At 40.2% G+C, this 21,614-nt stretch overlaps 1 protein-coding gene across 3 annotated transcripts; it reads right to left on the bottom strand.

Moving 5' to 3' along the window:
• Positions 1-1,311: 1,311 nt before the first annotated feature.
• cabp2a (calcium binding protein 2a) lies at positions 1,312-21,273 on the bottom strand. 3 transcript variants are annotated; one of them, XM_020641701.3, is made up of 8 exons: positions 21,006-21,273; positions 20,402-20,584; positions 8,191-8,412; positions 4,794-4,824; positions 2,484-2,618; positions 2,007-2,116; positions 1,684-1,831; positions 1,312-1,502 (listed from the first exon to the last, which is right to left on the bottom strand). In XM_020641701.3, exons 1-8 carry the CDS (start codon positions 21,063-21,065, stop codon positions 1,477-1,479), a joined length of 915 nt encoding a protein of 304 aa, XP_020497357.1. In that variant the 5' UTR covers positions 21,066-21,273; the 3' UTR covers positions 1,312-1,476. The 3 variants fall into 3 exon arrangements, with proteins under 3 accessions (XP_020497357.1, XP_065815758.1, XP_065815705.1); XM_065959686.1 differs by lacking the exon at positions 8,191-8,412 and having other exon boundaries at positions 21,006-21,258; XM_065959633.1 differs by lacking the exons at positions 20,402-20,584; positions 21,006-21,273 and adding an exon at positions 8,727-9,267.
• Between the last annotated feature and the right edge of the window lie 341 nt (positions 21,274-21,614).

Raw genomic sequence — 21,614 nt, 5'->3', positions numbered from 1 at the left:
AATATTAATTGTCTATCTAAAAAAATATTTATAGATGCTTTACAAAGTATCAGTAAGGGATTATAATCTTCAATTCCAACTGTATAATAACCATCCAAATAATGTTAACAGACGCTTTATAAAATATTTACAAACCATCAACAAATATCTGGTCCATGTATCTCTGTAATGTTTATAGATGTTTTATAAACCATCTCTTAAAGGTTTATAAATAATTTGGTCATCATTAACAAACACTTTATAAAGTGTATGAAATGTTATAATGTGTGCATCAATAAACTGTTAACATAACATAAATTATGGCATTACAAATCATTATCAAACATTATTAACTATCATTTCATTGTTTGTCAACAGTAAATAACTATTAACTAATGGTTAATTAACTATCTATTTACCCTTATTTACCCTTTATAGATGATGGTTATTATAAAGTGTTACCCATTTAAGTCTGAAAAATCGCATATTAAGCCTTTAAAGGTAAAGTTCCCGCACACTGTCAAACTTACAAACTAACATTTATTAGTGATGTATCAGCACTAGACCTTTATCAGGCAACAAAAGGGACCTAAAATTAAGAAGGGAAAATAAAGTAAGGATGAAAAGCTTTATGAAAATAAAGACTCTGTGCAAGTGCAGGAAATCAGTTTGAACAGTTAAATTGAGAAAATAAAGAAATAAAGAGGAGGTTTTTGGTCAGTAAAAACTAGTTTATTTGAGTTGATTTCATTTGTTTTTATTTACAATATATTTCTCAAAAGATCTGACTTGTTGAACACTGTACAAAAATAACATTTAACATGTATACAGGATTGCATATAACGAACTGTGGGACTGATGAAGGAAATGAACGAATGGAAAATTGACATATATGTGAAAAAAACAGAAATGTAGCACATCACAAAATTCAATGCATTAGTGTTACAAATACCGTAACAAAACAAGATGGCTTGCTTTTCTTTGCCTGCATTGTTTGGATTATATAAAATGCTGAAAGTGAAGTTAAAATTATTTATCACATTATGAATCTGTGGGGCAGTTTGTACTTCTGCTATCTACACTAAAGTAACATCACAAAGTCACAGTCATAACACTTCTTGATTTAGATTTTAGATATGGCATCATAAAAATGCTCTAAATGTATATATAAATATAAAGATACTGCATATAGTGTATTGCTGGTATGTAGTTCTCGGAAAAGACATATTGCCATTTAATTCAGCGTTTGTTAAATATTCTCCATCTCAGAGTCGTCACCCGAACATCTCTCATCACATTTTAAATATATATATTGCTTTCTTATAGCAGTAACACATTTAAGAAATATTTTTATTTTTGAGAAATAATGGAAGTAACTGAAAAAGTAACACAGACATCAATACATGTTTGTACATCAAGAAGAATGACACATATATTAACAGTGTGCAGTCTGGTCCTTGTCGTATTTAGTGCAGTAGTGAGACGTTTGGTGAGGAGTCAGCGAGACATCATTCGCACGAACTCTGGGGAAGGAAAAGATACGTTCTTATACTTATAACAAAAGGAAAGTTATCAACCTTAATATCCATGCCGCCGCATAAACAGAAATCAATATATTTGTAAAATCTTTCTGTCATACCACTTAAAAGCAGTTTCTAGAGATCTTTTTCTTCAGTTTTAGTTTCTTTATTTTGAACAACCCACCTTCAAAGTCCACCTGTCCATCCCCGTTGAGATCCACGTCTCGCAGGATCTCGTCAATCTCTCTGTGGTTGAGCTGCTCCCCCATTAGCTTCTTCATGGCTTCCCTCAGCTCTCCGAGACTGATCTGACCGTCACCATCAGAGTCAAACTGAGGAATCAAAAGGTGTGGTAGAGAAAAAAAAAGAAAATCTATTTAATATATATGAAATATCTGGCAGGATATTTAACAAAGACATGCATTAATGGTGAGTTCTGAAGTGGTTAATCCTTTCAGACAAAATGCGCTTCTATTTTGTTGAAAATTATTAGATTGTATTGCAGACCTCCTTGAATGCATCCCTTAGCTCCTTAACTCCAATCATATCTGCAGTTTCAGCAAGCATCTTAGGACCCATCAGTTCCACAAAGTCCTCAAAGTCCACTCTGCCGCCACCTGGGGGGGGGGGGGGGGGGGGGGGATGTAAGAACACAATTGTTACCTCATCTTTCATTGTCATTATACTTCATTAATCCCTGAGTGGATATTTGGGTTACACCCTGTCATTGGAAGCTACTTTAATACACACATGCACAAACAGGACCTATGGACATGCATTAATGAACACAAAGTTCAGTGCTTTGGTTAATGGCAGCTCAGCAGTACTCAAGAAGAAAGCTCCTACAGCAATCAAACCAATTTCTATACTTTGGTCGATACCCAGACTTGAACTGATGACCCTTCTGGTCTCTTCAGACTGAGCCACTGCTTCCCTTTTCCTTGACTGATTGTTAACTCATGTTGTGTCTTTAGAAGCACTCACAGATCTGCTGGCTGAGTTCAATCAGTTCCATCTCTGTGGGCATGTATCCCATAGTCCTCATGCACTCGCCCAAGTCTTTACAGCTGATGAAGCCATCCTTGTCTTTGTCGAACTCCCTGAATGCCTCACGGAGCTCTGTGAAAAAAAGAAAAACAAAACAACAACAGGGAATTGGTGAATTCCTCAGAAGAATCTTATGTATCCTCCTCCCTCTGATGAAATGTTGAAAAATGAGACAGTCCAGCGGTTTTTGTATCTTTGACTATTTCAATCCATCCTTTTGTTGGTACTGTAGTGAAATTTCTGGTATGTATTTTCTAATGCTACCACTGGGTGGTGCCACAGAAAAAGAAATAAATACATTTCTGCTGAGGTTAGCATTAACTTAAGAAGCAGTTTGGTACTGTGAGGACATTACGTTACATTTTGGTAAAGACGTTGGAAATGTTAATCTGTAAGATGCTGGACTTTTAATGCTCTCTCTCTGTGAGACTGATTACTATTATATGCACATTTTTTCCAGCCTCTGTTGGCAAATTCTGTTAATTTTATTTTTTACTCAGGTACCACTGTCTTACATTCCAATTTTTAGCAATATTTTTTTAAATTTCTAACTGCTTTATTTTAAATGTAATCAATCACTAGTTTCTTATTGGTCACTGGATCAATTAGCACTAGTTACTAGTTGCTTATTGATTTCATTTCATTTCATTTCATTTATTTTTATTTCGAACATGTTTTAAAAATAAAATAAAAATATACATTACAAACAAAGCAAACAGCAATCAAAGCATATTTATTTATTTGTAATAATAATAATAATAATAATATTATTATAATAATAATAATTATTATTATTATAAGTTATGGTCAACTGTGTCAAATGCTTTTTGAAGATCCAGGAAAACACCTACGGCATAATCTTTATTTTCGACGGCTGTTGTAATCTCTTCTACAAATTCTATGAGTGCCATTGAGGTGGTCCTATTGTTTTTAAATCCATATTGTTGATCATACAGTATATTGTGTTTAGTAATAAGATCATGTAGTCTTACAAGGTATAGTTTTTCCAGTATTTTAGAGAATTGTGGCAGTAAATTGATCAGTTACAGTATAAGTCACTGATAAGAAAAGTTTATGTTGATTTTAGTTAGTCAATTCTTAAAGAAAGGGCTGCAAACTGTCTGCACATAAATATATTTAACTAAGAACACAGACAGTTTCAGACTTATATAATAATATAAATCCGACCTGATACATTACATGAAGGGGGACATCTATTTCAAACCCTGATAACAGGAGAAACTGTCGTACCTAAGACAAATGTTTTAAATGGAGCCACTTTATGGTGTCTTATACATTTTCTCATCTGATGAGATTTGAGAAGGCTAGGTTGTTAATGTTTAAAATATGAGTGTCATGCGTTGGAGAGATAATGCCTGACCGATGTCTGCCTGCACTCTTAATTTCAATTTGAGCTAGAGGATTGAGACTACATTAATTACTAAAAGTGTAACCCACCTGAAACTCAAACTGTGCTGGCAGTCAGTTTTAAAATATGGGTAATGTCGGCGCAGACAAGGAGGGATGCGAGTAAAACAAAACTAATTTGCTTGTTTTTTTATGCATCTTTTTAAAACCATCTTGTGTTCAAAGAGCAATGGTGACATTTCTAAAGACTGTATTATTGGCTGACAGGTGCCATATATTAAAATGGCACCATGTTGGTTTTCATCATGAAATGTAATTTACTCTTTTTTCTTTTATGGGGCTGTTTAATAGGCTGGGATTCTCCTTGTGTTTGGATGAATGCCCCAAAATGTAGCTGTTTTATTACGAGATTTGTTGATCATATAGCCAGACGGTGCATCACTTTTAATTTTGTTGTTTACCAAAACGCCTAGCAAAAAACACAGTAAAATCAATTTTGTTTCACCAATTGTATTGTGTTATAACCCCTAAAACACAAACACGTTTTGTGATTATCTACAACATCCTGTACGAATCCTGTGAAAGTGTTAAACCGACCTGAGGAATATAGTTGAATAACAATCCTTCCCTTTGATCCACAGTACATGTTAAAAAAAACAAATATAATACTGCTGGTTCCTACAGCTGAGATTCAGTCAGAGGGCAAAGTCGAGGAGCAGTTTGATTGTTTTACTCTTTATGGTGAAGCACATTATTTCACAGTCAAACAGAAGGTTTGGGGATTGAAAGGAGGGCGGTTTCAGGAAAAGACAGGATTGAGGGGACAACGGATGAATGCACTATTTGGATTAATCTTTTTTTTTTTGTATATCTCTGTACCTTCCATCTCCTCTGGTCGAAGATCTCTGTCCTGTGTTGGTGCAGATAGAAAAACAGTAAAGAGGGAAGGTTATAAAAACACTGTCAGTCATCATTAACCAGAAGAAAACATTTTGGAGTTGTAGTTTCTTGTGGTCTTTTTCGCTGCTGTGAATCCTTTTTTTTTTTTAATTAAATGTTCATCAGCCCGAGCAGAGATTCTATTACAAGATGATTTTGTTTTTGATCCGACTGACCCTAATGACCTTTTAGTTCACAATCTCATGCCCAATCTCATTTTGTTCCTGCTAAAGAAGGAGCTATGAAAGTCTAAGGGGCATATGCTCCTCAACAAGCATTCAAATGTGTAAGACAAACCCACAGATACACAAAAACAAATCAAGCAGAAAGCCTCTGGTCTCTTTCTCCCCTCCAAACATACTGAGATAAGGCGCACACATCTGCAAGCACACACACATGCAACAAAGCTTTTTTGTATGATGGGGGCTCAAAGAAAGACTGCCCATCTTAACATACGTTGATAGAAATTACAATTCAATTGAAGATAAATGTCACTTTGAGGTATGTGAAAATAGTTAAACACTTTTTTAGTTTTTGATGAGATGGCTTGAGCATGCTGCTGCATGAACAAAAGGTGATGTCAGGATGTGTCCTGCAAGGCTGTGACATCAGCACAAGGAATAATACAGGCCAGGATTAGAGGATGTAGGAGAGAGAGAACAGTGGCAGGGAGATTACAGCTGTAAATTGTATTACAAATCACGAAGGCTTATCGGTTTTTCATTTTCCAATCTGCCACTGATTTTTTTTCATAAATCTTGATCTGCATCGTCATTTGCATCTGCACTGCAGCTCAACTGTCACTTGGTTAACAAACACTAACACACTTGCATGATACTCAGCATGCAGCAAAAAAACATGTTCCACTTCTGCTGGTGGTCTTTTTTTCATGTGCACAAATGAGTGACTGTCTGGTAAATCTGACTTTCTGCACATCAACAACGAAAAAAGGTTGTGAAAAGGCTACTACTCTCACACTGTCCATGAAAAGACTAATGTGAGACTAATCTCTGCGTCCTCTGTCTAGGAATTCATTCGTCCTCATCAACAACTTGAAGTATTAGCAGGAAGATGTCCGACAAGTTTAGGATTTTGGTGACTCAGAAAGGTTGCTGCTGGTTTATTGCACTGATGTAAGACAGATCTGACTATCAAAACTGATCATTATGTAATGTTGGCAGTGCGTCAAGGTTCTCTCTTGAGATTTGTGAGTGGCTTTAAGGCACTAGTTCACACACCAGCTTTCAGCTTCAAAGAAGCCAGTTCGCCCGTGTCTGTGTTGTTTAATAGTATGACCAAAGGTAAGACAAAGTGACACGAAAAAGAGAGACTGACAGAGCAAGAATCAAGACTACAGTAAATATTGATGTGAAACGACATATCCATATCCCCGACTAAAAAGTACTACCAGAACAAAATAATTTCAATGAACAATCATCCTCCCTCATGTAATAATCCCAGTGCAAAATCACTTTAAATCACCAATACTTTACATTTGCACTGTAAGGAAACGTGAAGCATTTGTTGATTCTCTATATGAAAAACTTTATTAAAGATTTTAGAGGAAGTATTTCTCCGTCGATGACATGATGCCCCCTGGACTTCACAGAGCCGCATGGTAGCACATCTCGATGGGTATCAGTATTCAATAGTAAACCTTCTTTGCAACCCTCTACTCATCAACAAATGCACATAGTCTATGAGAGGGAGGCGTAGCGGCGCTGTTTACAACAGTGTAGTTGCGCTAAGAGACCTTCAGTGGGGGCCAAAGTTTACGCAACCAAATTCCCAAAGTGTTGCTTTAAATAGTGTTTGATAAGCAACAGATTTGAGCTGATGACGACTTTTGCCATCATTTTAAGCAAATTTTAATTTCTGCATCAAAACATAATATACAGTCACTTCTAATCTGAAGGTTCAAAATAATGTAAGCAATTTTCTGACCTGTATGTACGACCAGTATTCAACCGCTTTCTAGCTCCGTTCTGTGTCCACTAAATCCTGATAGCTCATAGCTGCTGAATGTAAAACTACTTTTTCTAAGCAGATACTTCCTTTGTTCCTCTGCACTTGATAATTAGTCAGGTAGTGTTGAGTCTGTTGAAAGATTTTTTTGTTGCTGAAAGCAGATACCGACTAGCTTGATCAGTGAACTGAAACACCAACGCTGCTGGTTATAACTTCAAATGAAAGTCTTAAAATAAGGTTCAAATGATCTGTTGAACCAAAAGGAAGGCATTTAAAAGAGTTACTGAAGTGATTTTTTTTGCCATTGTTCTCTTTTTTTAAAGGCCTGTGTTAGCTGATTGAAAGGGCTCTAAACCTGAAAAGGATATACTGTCATTTTTTATAGCCAACACTGTTAGAAGACAGGATGGTATCCAGCTATTAAAGGGCAACAGGAATCATGTGTCATGTTTCTAGCCACCTGTGGAATGCACATTTCTATACAAATATTTTCTCTCCTTTCACCTTCTGATTTTGTTTTCCACCAACCCCTGGGAACATGTGTCTGTTAAATGTCATTGTGTTTGGTGGCTGTTTCCTTTAGAGTGATTTTGCTATGGCAGACATCATCATTTGGGACTGAGATCAGTGACTTCACTACTGTCCTAATGGCTCTTTTCAATTAGCGCAGCTAGCTGCACAGTCACGGGATGACTATAATTGATCTCTGCCATATTCCTCATCTGTATTTTGGCCATTAAGCTGGGAAAAAAATCCTTGCACGACTTCTTCAACAAATGAACAGAAGGGATTTATGATCTAATTACAATCAAGACAAAATGAGAGGTCATTAACTCAGTCATTATTGTGTAGCCTTTTACCAAACCAATGATTCTCTTTTTGAAGCTCACAGTGTAGAGAGCATTTCTTTCTGTCCTTCTTTGTTCTTATTTTATTTTCTTTCCATCTTTCTTTAATGGAATCTTTTGCTTGAGTGTTTGTTAAAGATTTGACAAATTTACGTACAGAAACTACGGGTACTTCCAATGAATTACATTACCAAATATGGTACATTTGGTTTATAGGATTGATGGTCCAGGGTTAAATTCTTACTGAAGCAGATTGGATTGGAAAGCTGAGATGATGATGATGTAGGCTGATGGATGGCCTTAGCTTTAGCTTCCCTTGGACAGTGTGGAAAATGGATGAAGAGATTTGTTGGATATTTTGGCTATAATTCTGTACTGTGTGTGTGTGTGTGTGTGTGTGTGTGTGTGTGTGTGTGTGTGTGTGTGTGTGTGTGTGTGTGTGTGTGTGTGTGTGTGTGTGTGTGTGTGCATGTTTGTTTGTGTGTGTGTGTGTGAGTGTGTGTGTGTAATGTCATACATACAAGTTGGCTCTGAGCGAAGCTCTGTCTGAGGAAGATACAAGCGGGCCCCACTAAGTTGTGCAGCATGTTGCAGTTCTTAACCAGAGCACACAGAGGCTCCTCAAACTCTTGCTCGCTCCCTCCTTCCTCCTCTTCATCCGTGTCTGCTTCACCTGCACCTTCCAGGCCCCCCAGGGTGGTGGCAGCCATTGGGGTGCTACCTCGTTCTACTTGCGACTCTCCCTTTAAGGAGGGGAACCAACTGGATTAGAACCGAGATCAAACTGCCACTTACTGACTCATTTTTGTAATCATTTGTCCTCATTCACGAGTCAAATCACAAAATACATTTGTCCTGTACATAAGAACATTAATCCATTGAAGGTCTTTTGTGCCTGATAGGTGATAACCTGTAAGGTTTAAATGTGGCTTTGAAATATTTAAAGCAGTTGCTACACATAAGTGAAGGCTTTGATATCCAAAAAGCATTATCCTAAATATCTTTATCATTTAAATCTATTTATCACTCATCAGAAAACAGTTAAATAAGTCCTTACCTTCTTTTTACTGTTCTTTTTAGAAGCCTTGTTGATGTTTCCCATCACCCTGCCCAAGTCTCCCTGTATGCCCCCTCCCTATCCTCCTTAGTTTCCCCCCTGTTCCTCCCTATTTCTCAGTCTTTTTCTTTTTATCTCCCTCTTTGCTCCGTCACATTAAAATCCACTACATCCAGAGCAGTCCATGGGTTCAGTGTCTTTCACACACTGTGAGACGACAGCAAATGTTGTCACCTGCACCTCTTCTACTGCGTGCAAATGAGGATTGGTCCCAATTCATGTGTGTCCAAGTGGATCCAAGATGCTATTTGGTCCAGAGTGAGACCAGGTAGGCATATGTTGTATTAAATCCTAAAACTCCAGTAGGATATTGAGCGCTGTCATGATGAGCTTTGAGCAGAAGAGTGCTGGAGTGAGACGGGGTGGGGTGGGAAAGCCGGGTCATATCTGGACTGAAACAACCTGCTGCGGCCAGTCTCTGGCTCTGATTGCATGACTCGACCATTTTCTCTATCTCTCCCTGCCTCTCACACACAAACACAAGCTTTTTTTTTTTTTTTTTGCGTTTATCTGTCAACCCCTCTTGCCATGAGTGATCCTTTGAATTTGGACCAACTTAACCTAATCCATCCATCCCACCCACCTTCCTCTCTCTCTGCCGCGCAAACATCGGGCTTACAGTCTCAAAATGACTAGTCTGGCAACTCGTGTGTTTATTTGTGCAAGTGTGTGTGTAAAAGGGAGCGAGTAAAAGGGGGGATGGTAGAGTTATGGATGGAGAATTGGCTGCCTGTTTAATCCCCAACATTTCAGATTAGAGGGGAAGAGTTATGCTGACAGGCTTGGGGACTACAGGATTGAAGAGGGAGGTCTTTTTAAAATAGAACTAATGGGAGCTGATAGAAGTTTAAATTGAGGGAACTGCATAGCCATACATGGGAATACAAGGAATACATGAGCTAATACATTTTTATTGAGATCATAAAATCTACACAACAGTTACCTAATGACACTTTTCATTCAGAGAGAATCTGAATTGTACTCATTGTAATACCCAATTAAATCCACCATGAATAAGCACAATGGGGCAGCTACAAGAAAAACCTCCATTTTCTTTCTGAAACCTTGAGCAGAATGTGACTAATAGGAGGATGGCCATTTGCCTAGACCTGATACATGGGTTTCATCAGAATTTTAAAAATGTCAAATTTTCAGAAAACCCTGGAACTCCATTATGCAATCACTGTGCAAGGGTTACTTGTTAATTTCTTTACTGCTTTTCCACCAGGTCCCCATGTTTGCCATCCTTCCTTTACCCTTTGTCTGTAGTTGAATTCAATCAACATTGCTCCTTACATCCTAAAACTGTAATGAAAGAATGACATCTCAAATATGGAGAAGTTTTGATAGCCATCACTGAAAACCCGAAATTATAATCCTTTGCTTTTACTATTGGGGAACTAACAACATTTGTTTACATCTTAATGACTATTATTCTTTAGCACTATCGTCTGCTTTTCAGTACACATAACATCACGGGGGGCGGCAGTAGCTCAGTCCGGAAGTAGCTGGAGAGGTGCCAGTCCACTTCTTGAGCACTGCTGAGGTGCCCATGAGAAAGGCAGTGAACCCCAAAACTGCTCTGGAGCGCTCGCTGTTTGCAGCCCCCTCACTCTTAGACCTCTCCATTAATGCATGTCCATAGGATCCTGTTTGTGCATGTGTGTATTTCGGCATATGTGTGTGTTCATGTTAATTAAACAGAGTGTAAAAATTGAATTTCCCCTCGCGGGATTAATAAAGGATAAATTATTATTATTATCACATTGCTTCTCTTACTCTATCTTTCCTTCTGCTTTCATAAATGCTAAATGCAACTACAGTGAACATCCCTGTATATTTTATTGAACCTTTACAGGAATATTGGTTTACACATGCAAAGCTTTTTTTGCTTTTTTGTCAGCTGCAGAGAGCAGCACAGTTAAGCTTGCCGCTGGTGCGAAAAGGAACTTGTTCTCCGCTGTAATACTTCTGTACCACCACTAGATGTCAGCATCAGGCCTTTTGGATGTCGAAGGCACAAGTCCAGCTTTTCAGTTATAGGAGGATTTGCGTGTGTTTTTGAACAGCGCACAAAGCATGTAGAGAGAGATACAGGTGGAGTAGTGAAAGCTATCTTGTGACATTGTCATGATTGCTGTATCTCCACCAGCTCCACAGACATAATTCTACACATAATTATGAGACTGATTTATTCTATTTGATTAAAAAAGACATAACTGAGAATCTATTAAGAGAAGGGTTGCTGAGGTGACTTGAAACAAAGGATTTGTGTCCATGGTGTCTCGGTTATATAACAGTATGTGTCTTAGCCCACTGATCCAGCTGGACATCAACCAGATTAGCAAATAGAAGCCTCAGTCTTGTAATGAGCTTTTTCCTGCTTTTTCTTTTTTTTTTTTTTTACAAATTATATATTTCACAACCATGCACAAAATGCTTCAGCTTCCTTTCATCTTGGAACTGCAATGATGACTGCAAAAGTAGACACATCCCACAGAGAGGAAAACGGACAGAGTTTTGTCCCTCTCTCTTTAAAAAAAAAAAGGAATTACTGAAATCCTGCTTCAATCAAAAACCTGGTGTGATTACAAGGCTTTTCACCATAATTCCCGGTGAAACAGAGCACTTGGGTGAGAATAATGATCTATCTGTCAACAACATCAAGCCTACCAGATGCCCCAAAACACGAGGATAGAGGACAGAATACCGCCCCGGTAGCGATGGACCTATTCCAAGAGTCAGGATTTTGCATGCCATGCTATGCTAACAGCTGTGACGTAGGTAAAGCATTTTGGTCCAGACGGAGGGGGGGGAGGGGGGTGGGCGGCAGGGGCGGTCCATGTGTATTTGGTTGCTTACACATGCCTGCACTTTCGCATACAAACAGAAATGTATTACAAATGCTTGAAATGACATCATTTCATTTCAAACGGGGTCACCGAGAAAATTAAATGCAGATATTTCTACAAGCAACCACATCTAAAAACGAGGCCAGTTGTATCAATACGTTGTGAATGTTGACTATTTACAGCCTGCATAACATTGTCACCAAGCCTTTCAAATGTGTTTTTATCATAATCCCAATATATGAATACATGTAGAAATCCTCTTATATGTAGCGTAAGGCTATTTGATGTCAGGGCTTAAGCATTCCTTTAGTCTTTGTCATTTTACCCAGTACACTTAAAGCACACCTTTTGACCTGAGAGGTGATCACTCCATGAAATTAATTTAAAAGGGGCGCTGATGGCCTAGTGGGAAGGTCACACCCCGTGTACGGAGGCTATAGGTCCTTCAAGCAGGTGGCCCGGGTTTAGAGTCTGACCTCTGGCTCCTATCCTGCATGTCATTCCCCACTGTCTCTCCATCCACTGTCCTATCAAATAATAAAATAATAAATAATAAAAGCCCAAAAGTAAATCTTATCTCTTATCTTATGTAAATCTAATCAATATCTACACAGTTTTCCAGTTATCTCTCCCTCTCTCTCCCTGAGAGACACACACACACACACACACACACACACACACACACACACACACACACACACTGTCATACGTATCAATGTTTTATAGACTGCTTAGACACCCCCGAGTGGACTTACAGCAGCTATCAATGCTGCAAAAAGTCCAAGACAAAAACAGAAAAATGCACTTCTCCAATTTTATTCACAAACAGAAAGACGCAAAATCTGCATTTCCATTAGAGCAGTTTAAATGTATTTAGAAATAAAGGTCTGTTACAGATGGCAGCTTTCACTCTAATTTGACATGATTTTACAAACTGCAACCACACAAAGCTGTCTGGATTGGCCCACATACCTTGATCTCATTCTCTCCAAATGACCCCTTACAAAGTGGATAATGCCTGTTGCACCTGTCCAGAATTTTGTTTACTATTCTTCATGTGACCTAAGAGTTTATTTTTATATTTTTTGATGAGGTCTGAAAGAGACTCTTTGTAAAAACATCACAGGATCTTTATCTTCATCCCTAATATAGGACACAACTGTTGCTACTAAGAGTGTTAGAGTAGTAATGCACCATCAACTAACCTACTTTTAAATCTGTCTACTAAAGCTGCTTTGTATCCACAGAATATGAATACTGTCATTTAGCTGTAGGAAGTGTAACCTGATATGATGATGTAATGATACAACAACGCCTGAACAAAAGGAGTCAACTGCCAAAATACAAGTTTAACCTCCTTTATAAACTTTATTCTTTTAAAAATGATTTTGTGTAAATTAGATCTCTTAGACAAACTTCTGGTCATCATAAACACCATGTGCATGGAAAAAAACACAATTCAAATCCAATACTTTGAACACTTCATAGGCAGTTAACGGTTACTTTTCTGGTTTATAACATAATTTGGCAATATTTTCACATTCATGCCCATAAAGTTTACTGAATTGAATTGAACTCAACTGATTTGATTTGAATTGCTACACTTTTCATGTACAGTGCTAGAATAATAGTTTTAAAAGTTCCCCTGGCACATTTTTTGTGCTGGTGTGAAACACAAAAAATGACTAGGTTTCAGAATAAAATAACAATTTTTAACTTATTTTTAATTTAACATGCGTTTGATAAAGTGAACACTTTTTTTTTTTCAAGTAACCAGGATTAGTGCTTCTTTGTCAATAATGAAATCCCTCTGCTCTTGTTAAATTATTATTTCTCCAACAGAGGGCTTCAGAGATACCATAAGCTGTAGCTAAAGATGCTCTTCACTTGCTTGGGCAGGCAGTCATGTGGCACTCAGTCTAAACTCATCAGGAAGTAGACAGCCAATATATTTGACAAGTACAGATTACAGAAACTGTTTCATACAATACAAAGACATTCCAATATGACGATTATACAAACTTGGCTGCTAAACGATTAGAAAGAGAAAATAAGATTGAACTACTATTGTGTACTATTGTGAGCTAAAAGTTGTCATGTCTGGCATTGGAAATACAGCTAATTCAAGGTGCAGTCAAAGAACTCAAAGAGTAACATACAATTTAAAAGTCCATAAAACTCTAAAAATGAGCCCTAAAGTGTAATTAGAAGCAGCATTCTTACATGCAGAATACACAGGGCCGCGCCTATGATGGCACAGCCGTGTCCAGACGCCGTCCGGGTTGCTCCGCTGAGGCTGTGTGTTTTTTTCTTTATTTATGTTGTTTTTGTGAACTTTTTTACATCAGCTCTTTCAGCAAAGATAACTTATGACCGAAATATGGTTTTGGACATAAAGAGACTGGTCACAAACACAGTTTCCAACGACGGGACGGGAACAATGGCCGGAGGAGGAAAAAGGACTCAGGCCCACCGCCCACCCCTGCCAAGCATCCTTCTTGCCAACGTCCAGTCCCTGGATAACAAGATGGATGATCTGAGGGGTCAGGTAAAATACCAACGGGACATGAGGGACTGTAACATCATCTGCCTGACGGAAACATGGCTCACTCCTGTGGTGCCGGATCAAGCCATCATGCCATCGGACTCATTCTCTGTGTTTTGCAAGGACGGAGGAATCTGGCAAGTCAAAGGGTGGAGGGGTTTGTTTTATGACCAACAACAGCTGGTGTAACCCACAGAACATTAAAACTCTCTCCCACTCCTGCTCGCCACATCTGGAGCACATAACCATCCTGTGCCGTCCATTTCACCTCCCAAGGGAATTCACTTCAGTCATCGCTACATCTCTTTACATTCCACCACAAGCGGACATGGACACAGCTTTATCGGACCTGCATGACGTGCTGTGCCGGCACCAAAACAAACATCCGAATGCTGCCCTCATCGTGGCTGGGGATTTTAACAAGGCGAACCTTAAGAAAGTTATGCCAAACTTTTTCCAACACGTCACTTGCTCCACCAGGGGCAACAATACACTGGATCACTGCTACACACCATTCAAAGAGGGCTACAAGGCGATTTCCCTGCCCCCACTGGGTAAATCAGACCATTCCGCCATTTACCTTTTGCCAAGGTACAAACAGACGATTGTACGTGAAAAGGTGGTGACAAGGCAGGTTAGGCGCTGGAACGGCCAATCAGAGGCTACGCTGCGAGATGCTCTGGATGACGTCGACTGGGGCATGTTCCAATCTAGCTCGAGTGACGTAGACGAATTTACGGAAGTTGTGACGGACTTCATAGCAACGCTGGTAGATGACGCCGTTCCCATGGTGTCTGTCCGGATTTTCCCAAACCAGAAGCCATGGGTGGATAAATCTATCCTCACCGCTGTGAACGAACGGACCGATTCATACAACTCGTCACTTCTCACCGGCAGGACGGAGGAATACAAAGCGGCTTCTTACAGACTGAGACGAGCAGTGAAAGATGCTAAGCGGAGGTACAGGGACAAAGTGGAATCACAGTTCCAGCAGCATGATTCAAGGAGCTTGTGGCAAGGACTGCAGACAATTACTGACTACAGGAAAAGAGCCCATGTCTCGGTGAGTGCAGACGCCGCTCTGGCTGCTGAACTTAATGACTTTTATTCGCGATTCGAGGCTAACGCTAGCACCACTAACGTTAGCATGCCAATTGATGCAGCCAGCAGGATCTCCGAGGCCGGAGCGGCACACTCACACCCGCTCACTGTGTCAGAGCATGACGTGAGGAGGACACTGAGAAAGGTAAACACCAGGAAGGCTGCCGGGCCAGATGGTATTTCTGGCAGAGTGCTGAAGTCCTGTGCTGACCTGTTAGCTCCAGTGTTTACCACCATCTTCAACCTCTCCCTGAGTCAGTCTGTGGTCCCCACATGCCTGAAAAAAGCCATTATTGTCCCTGTACCGAAGAATGCCTCTCCAGCTTGCCTTAATGACTATCGCCCAGTAGCACTCACCTCAGAAGTGATGAAGTGCTTTGAGAGACTCATCAAGATGCAAATCTGCTCCTTGCTCCCTGAGACTCTGGATCCACTTCAGTTCACATACAGACTGAACAGATCCACAGATGATGTTGTCTCCCAGGTACTGCACACCACCCTCACCCATCTGGACAGAAGGAAGGGGGACTATGTGAGACTGCTGTTCATTGATTTTAGTTCAGCTTTCAACACCATAGTCCCCGCCAACCTCCATTCCAAGCTGATCAACCTCGGACTTAACACCTCCCTGTGTGCTTGGATCCTGGACTTCCTGATGAACAGATCCCAGGTGGTCAGAGTGGGCAGACACACCTCCAGCCCCTGCACCCTCAACACTGGAGCACCACAGGGCTGTGTCCTCAGCCCCCTGCTCTTCACCCTGTACACACATGACTGTGTGGCCACAAGCAGCTCCAACATCATCGTGAAATTTGCAGATGACACGGTGGTTGTTGGTCGCATCAGCAACAGTGATGAGCAGATATATACAGGTTGGAAACCTGTCACAGTGGTGCCAGGACAACAACCTGCTCCTGAACGTCAGCAAAACCAAGGAGCTGATTGTGGACTTCAGGAGAGGACAGCAGAGGGATTCCACCCCACTGAGAATTGATGGGACGCTGGTGGACAGGGTGTGCAGCTTCATCTCTGAGGATTTAACATGGACAACCCACATAGACAGTCAGGTGAAGAGGGCGAGGCAGCGCCTCTATCACCTCAGACAGCTGAGGAAATTCAAAGTCTCTGTGAAGGTCCTGAAGACTTTTTATTCCGGAGCGGTGGAGAGTGTGCTGACTGGAAACATCACCCAGTGGTACGGGAACAGCACTGTACGTGACCAAAGAGCCCTGCAGAGGGTGCTGAAGTCAGCAGAGCGTACCATGGGTACAACACTCCCCACCATCCAGGCCATCTTCACAAGGAGGAGCACAGCCAGGGCAAAGAGGATCATGAGTGATCCCCACCACCCAGGTAATGGCAGGCGCAGGCGCCTTCGACACATCAAGGCGAACACAGAAAGACTCAGGAAGAGCTTCTTTCCTCAGGCTGTCCAGACTGTTAACTCCACTCTCCTCAGTTAAAAACAAAACAGAGCTGTGACTACATGATGCACACACACCACACATTCCAATCTGCACATTGCACTTTGACACCCTCGACACTTTACACTGTTTAAATTATTCTATATTTAATATTTTGTACATTCAAATATTATTATTTTTTTTAATTTTTACATTATATTCTATTTTACTGGACCCTGGACACTTTACACACTGACACTTTACACTGTTTACATTACTCTATAGTTTATATTTCGTACATTCAAATAATTCTTTTTTATTTTTTTACATTATATTCTATTTTACTGTATATATGTGTATTAGTAATTTGAGTGTTATTGCATGGCCTTGCGGAACAGTCCTTACATTTCACTGCACATCTGTATGAGCATGTGACAAATAAAAATCTTGAATCTTGAATCTTGAATCTTGAATCTAATACTATACATTATTCTGCAAGGTGCTGTGTCCTAAACAAATACAAACAACTGCACATTCCTTTCTAAAGATTTCTTTTGGGGATTTTTTTGCCTTTATCTGAGAGACAGGACAGAGGGTAGAGTCAGAAATCTGTGAGTGAGAGAGTGTGGAACAACTTGCAACAACAGTCCCTTGAAGGAAAGCATCTGTTGGCTGGGTTTACCTCCGTGGGGCCTGGTCAGGCTAAGCCTTAAGAAATAACGTGGAGCCACTGCCATGTAGGCCCACCATCCGCAGGAAGAGGCATGGGGGGCCACGTGCAAAGGCAGGGGCCTGGGCAAAGCTTTTCCCAGCAACGCAGACTGGTTCTTTGGACATGGAACATGACCTTACCAACAGGGAAGAAGCTGGAGTTGTGTGTTAGCTTGAGCGCTACCAGCTGATCTCAAGGCACAGCTCCAGGTCCGGAACCTAACTCCTGGAGAGGCACTGAACTCTCTACTAGTCCAAAGTTGCCCAGAGTGAGAGGCGCTAGGTGGGTGTGGGGATGCTCACAAGCCCCCGGCTACCTGTACAGGTATGGCTCAAAGGGTTGCGGCTTCAGTGGTTGTACAAGCAAAAACCCGGATACGGAAGGTGTACGAGGAGGCTATGGAGAAGGACTTTTCGATTGGTCTCAAGGAAAATCTGGCAAACTGTCTGACTGCTCAGGAGGGGAAAGTAAGACTTGCCCCAAGCTGTAATCAGTAGGGGTGGAGAACTGCTGCCCCGGACAAATGACACCATTGGGCATTGGAAGAATCTGTATTGGTTAAGGACCGTCATGGTGACGAGGAAGCTGAGCCTGATTTAACATGAGCTATGGGTAGTGACAAAAAAAGTAGCCCAAATTAATTTTCTTCCAGAGGGTGTCTGGGCTCAGCCTTAGAGATAAGGGTGAATGGCTCAGACATTCAAAAAGTAGCCCAAATTAATTTTCTTCCAGAGGGTGTCTGGGCTCAGCCTTAGAGATAAGGGTGAATGGTTCAGACATTCGGGAGGATCTCGTAGTAGACCAGCTACTCTTTTGCATGGAAAAAGAGCCAGTGAAGGTGGTTTGAGCATCTGATTAGGATGCCTTCTGGATGCCTCCCTTTGGAGGTTTTTTTTCGGGCACGGCGAACTGGGAGGATACCTTAAGGTAGATCAAGATCCACCTCGTTGGATGGATTGTGAATCCCGTCTGGCCTGGGCTGGAAAGTGAAGGTCTGAGTTGACTTACTTTGCGTGTTGCCACTACAACCCACCCTCGGATAAATGGAAAAAAATGCACGGACGGATTGAATTTAAAAACAACACTGGTCCTTTAGATTCTAAAGTGAGTGTGTTAAGAAATAACTCAGTCTCACCAAGATTGGATTTAGTTAATTTGCAAAGTTAGTTACTAACTGAACACGCTGATTACAATTACTGATTATTTTTTTTGAAAATTATAATTAAGGAAAGTAATGCGAGTGACATACTGCACGGATAAGGTAGTGTGTCATTGCAATATATAATAGCTCTCTCACACTGACTGGACCATCCATTCACAGTTTGAAGCCCTATGTATGTCAAACTATTGTTTTTTGTGAAACTCAAGATTTCACAGAAATACATCCATTAGCTCGAGTCTGTAGTTTGAGTGACTTTGAAGGAGCGATGTCCTTCGGTTTAAGCTCTTATCTCCGTTAACATTGCAATCAATCCCTTCCCTCTATCTTTATGACCTCTAACCAACAAGCCCAGCCCTGCTCTCAACCCTTCTCTTCCTCCTTAATATTCTCATTATTCACTTCATCTGCTGCTTACTGTTCAGCTGACTGATCTGAACAATTAGAACTGGAGAGTAAAAGAAAATACTGAGAGAGAAAATCTCCACAGAGGACCCACAAGAGTCAAAATGCAGAGCATTCAATACAGGCCAGGTTTCAGAAGTAATGATCTGTTAATTGCAAACCAGTTAGTTGGACATCATAGCTTTTGTTGTATAGAAGAAACCCTTTTAAATCCTTTTCTTCAATTGCTTTTTTTTCCTTTTAGTTTTTAGGAGCTATAAAAAAAACCTGTCATGCTCAGAAATCTTTATTTAAGCTCCTGTAAGGATTTCCTTTAGCTGGTAATGAAACATAATCAAATTCTTACGTAACTTCATGATCTAAGAAAAGCAAAAAATACATTTTACAAAAATATTCAATATTTCTATGAAGTTATTTGTAATGCCTGTCCTCTCTGCCACAGGGTTGATGTCAGATGAGGAGATAAACAGCATGCTGCAGAAACAGACCTTTACATTTTTACTCTGCCTAAGATGCAGTATGATTTAGACATTGGTAATACTAATTTTCTGTTCTGGAAAAAAACAATGACTTACACATGTACACAACATCATTGCCAGATAGATAAACTGTTCTAAAATCAACATACAGAAAGTATAAAAGGAGCTTTTAATAAAAAAGTAGTAACTCTCAGGATCTGTTTCTTTGCTCCATTGAAACCACAGCTCTTTGAGTTCTCTGCCTCTTCCTGCACTGAATGTTGTCTATTTTATTATTTGTTTAATATGCATTTTTTTCCTTTACTGTGCAAATAAATAAATGCTAAATACTGCATAACTACAGGTGGTGGTGGAGAAGAAAACCTAGGCTTTAGTTGATATTGTGGGAGCAATACAACCAAAATCCACTGATCCAATGAGAAGAGAGAGACAAGTTTCATCACACATGTCCACACACAATCCCTTTAATCAAACAGACCCTTTAAAAATAACATTTAACCCTTGCAATAGATTCCTTCAGAAAACTACCGGTCAAGGTCAGGCAGATCTGAATTCACTGATTAAGACATTTACCTTCATGCTTGTATCTGCACACACAGTTAGCACCAAAATAACGGAACACTTTTCACAAGTCTTTACATGCATATGGTGCAAATGCAGCACATAAAACTGACAATGCTTTAACCCTGAAATAATAATATATCAATATTAATATTATGTAATACTGCTTCATATCACAACTATGGTTTAAAGACTCTGCAGGCAACCTTCCGATGAAGTCGCTATGTGTTTAAAAAGTTGCAGAACATTGTTACCTTCTGTAATAAGCACATGGCTGTTTTCACTCATGTTAGCAGTGACTGTGTCATTTTCTGTTAGTTATTATGTGTCTTCGTCAAATGTTTCAGTCACACAGACAGAGGCACTAGGTACATGAAACTCCCACTTCATTGCCCTACCTGTCCAAAGACCGAGTCCACGATGGGTCGCAGCTTTCTCCTGTCCCCCTCCTTCAGCCAGAGGTCCTCGGGGTTCTCCACGGGGGAAGACAGACTCAAGGTCTTGGCCTTTTGCTTTGGATGCCTCTTCATGCTTGCTGAACTCCATCGCCTCAACGACTCGATCTTCTTCTTGATAGAACCCTGGAGAAGGAAAGAAAAGAAGCTTGAAGTTGTCGTACTTGGAAAGAGACAGAAAAGTAGGCCGGGAGAGAGAGAGAGACCTGTGTGAGCAATGATTATTCATGCTGCAAAGATTATGAATGATGAAACAGTTGAACACTTAGGACAGAAAAGGAAATAAAGTTGAGGTGGGGAAACAGCATTTAATACAAGATAAGAGACGTTTTCTAAAAATGAAAAGTTGTATTTCTTTGCACACATAGTTGTTCTCTTAATTATATTGTGTTTAAATAAAGGAAAACTAACCTACTAAAATCAATAGATTAGTGTGTGTTCATTCAGGGGTTGGGTCACCACAGTATATCACATGAAGTGAGTAAGAGCAGCTGTGGCAGGATTAAGGACACTGCAAAGTCATATAACTACATTCACATCCACTGACCTTTTTCATTAACTTCCCCTCTGGCACCTCCATGGTTGCTACACTTTTGGCGTCAGTCATCTTTGCAGAGCTGCTTGCATGCACAGAGGCTTCCTCGTTCTCTCTCTCTCTCTCTCTCTCTCTCTCTCTCTCTCTCTCTCTCTCTCTCTCTCGGCCTGCACGCTCCTGTCCACTCCTCCTCTTTAACTGCCTCTAGAGCATCTGACACCAGTTGATAATCCGAGGCATATCATCCACTGTTGTTGCTCCTCCTGCTCTCATCTCCCTCTCTCTCTCATTCATCCCTCCTCTGCATGTGTCCACATGGACCCCTCACTCATACTCTGTCAGTTTTTATACTCCCTTAATCATGTGTAGGCCCTCTGACATGAATTAAAAAATTACTTTTTATGAATTGAACAATGATATACAAACAGTCACACATTGTCTTTTGTGAGCAGCGCACCATTTTCTGTGCATGTATGTGACATGTGAAATAATCCCCTATTCACTTCCTCTCCGTCTCTCTCTGATCTCATCTGTTCCCAAGCTGATGTAGGCTGCTGTCCTCAATCCTCTGCCCTTTATATTGCTTCCTTTTGTTTATTACATTCACCATATGGGCCTTTG

Source organism: Labrus bergylta, chromosome 1, assembly GCF_963930695.1.
Source record: "Labrus bergylta chromosome 1, fLabBer1.1, whole genome shotgun sequence".
NCBI lineage: Eukaryota > Metazoa > Chordata > Actinopteri > Labriformes > Labridae > Labrus > Labrus bergylta.
Note: the sequence above shows the minus strand (reverse complement) of the source record. Positions and strands in the feature narration are given on the sequence as shown.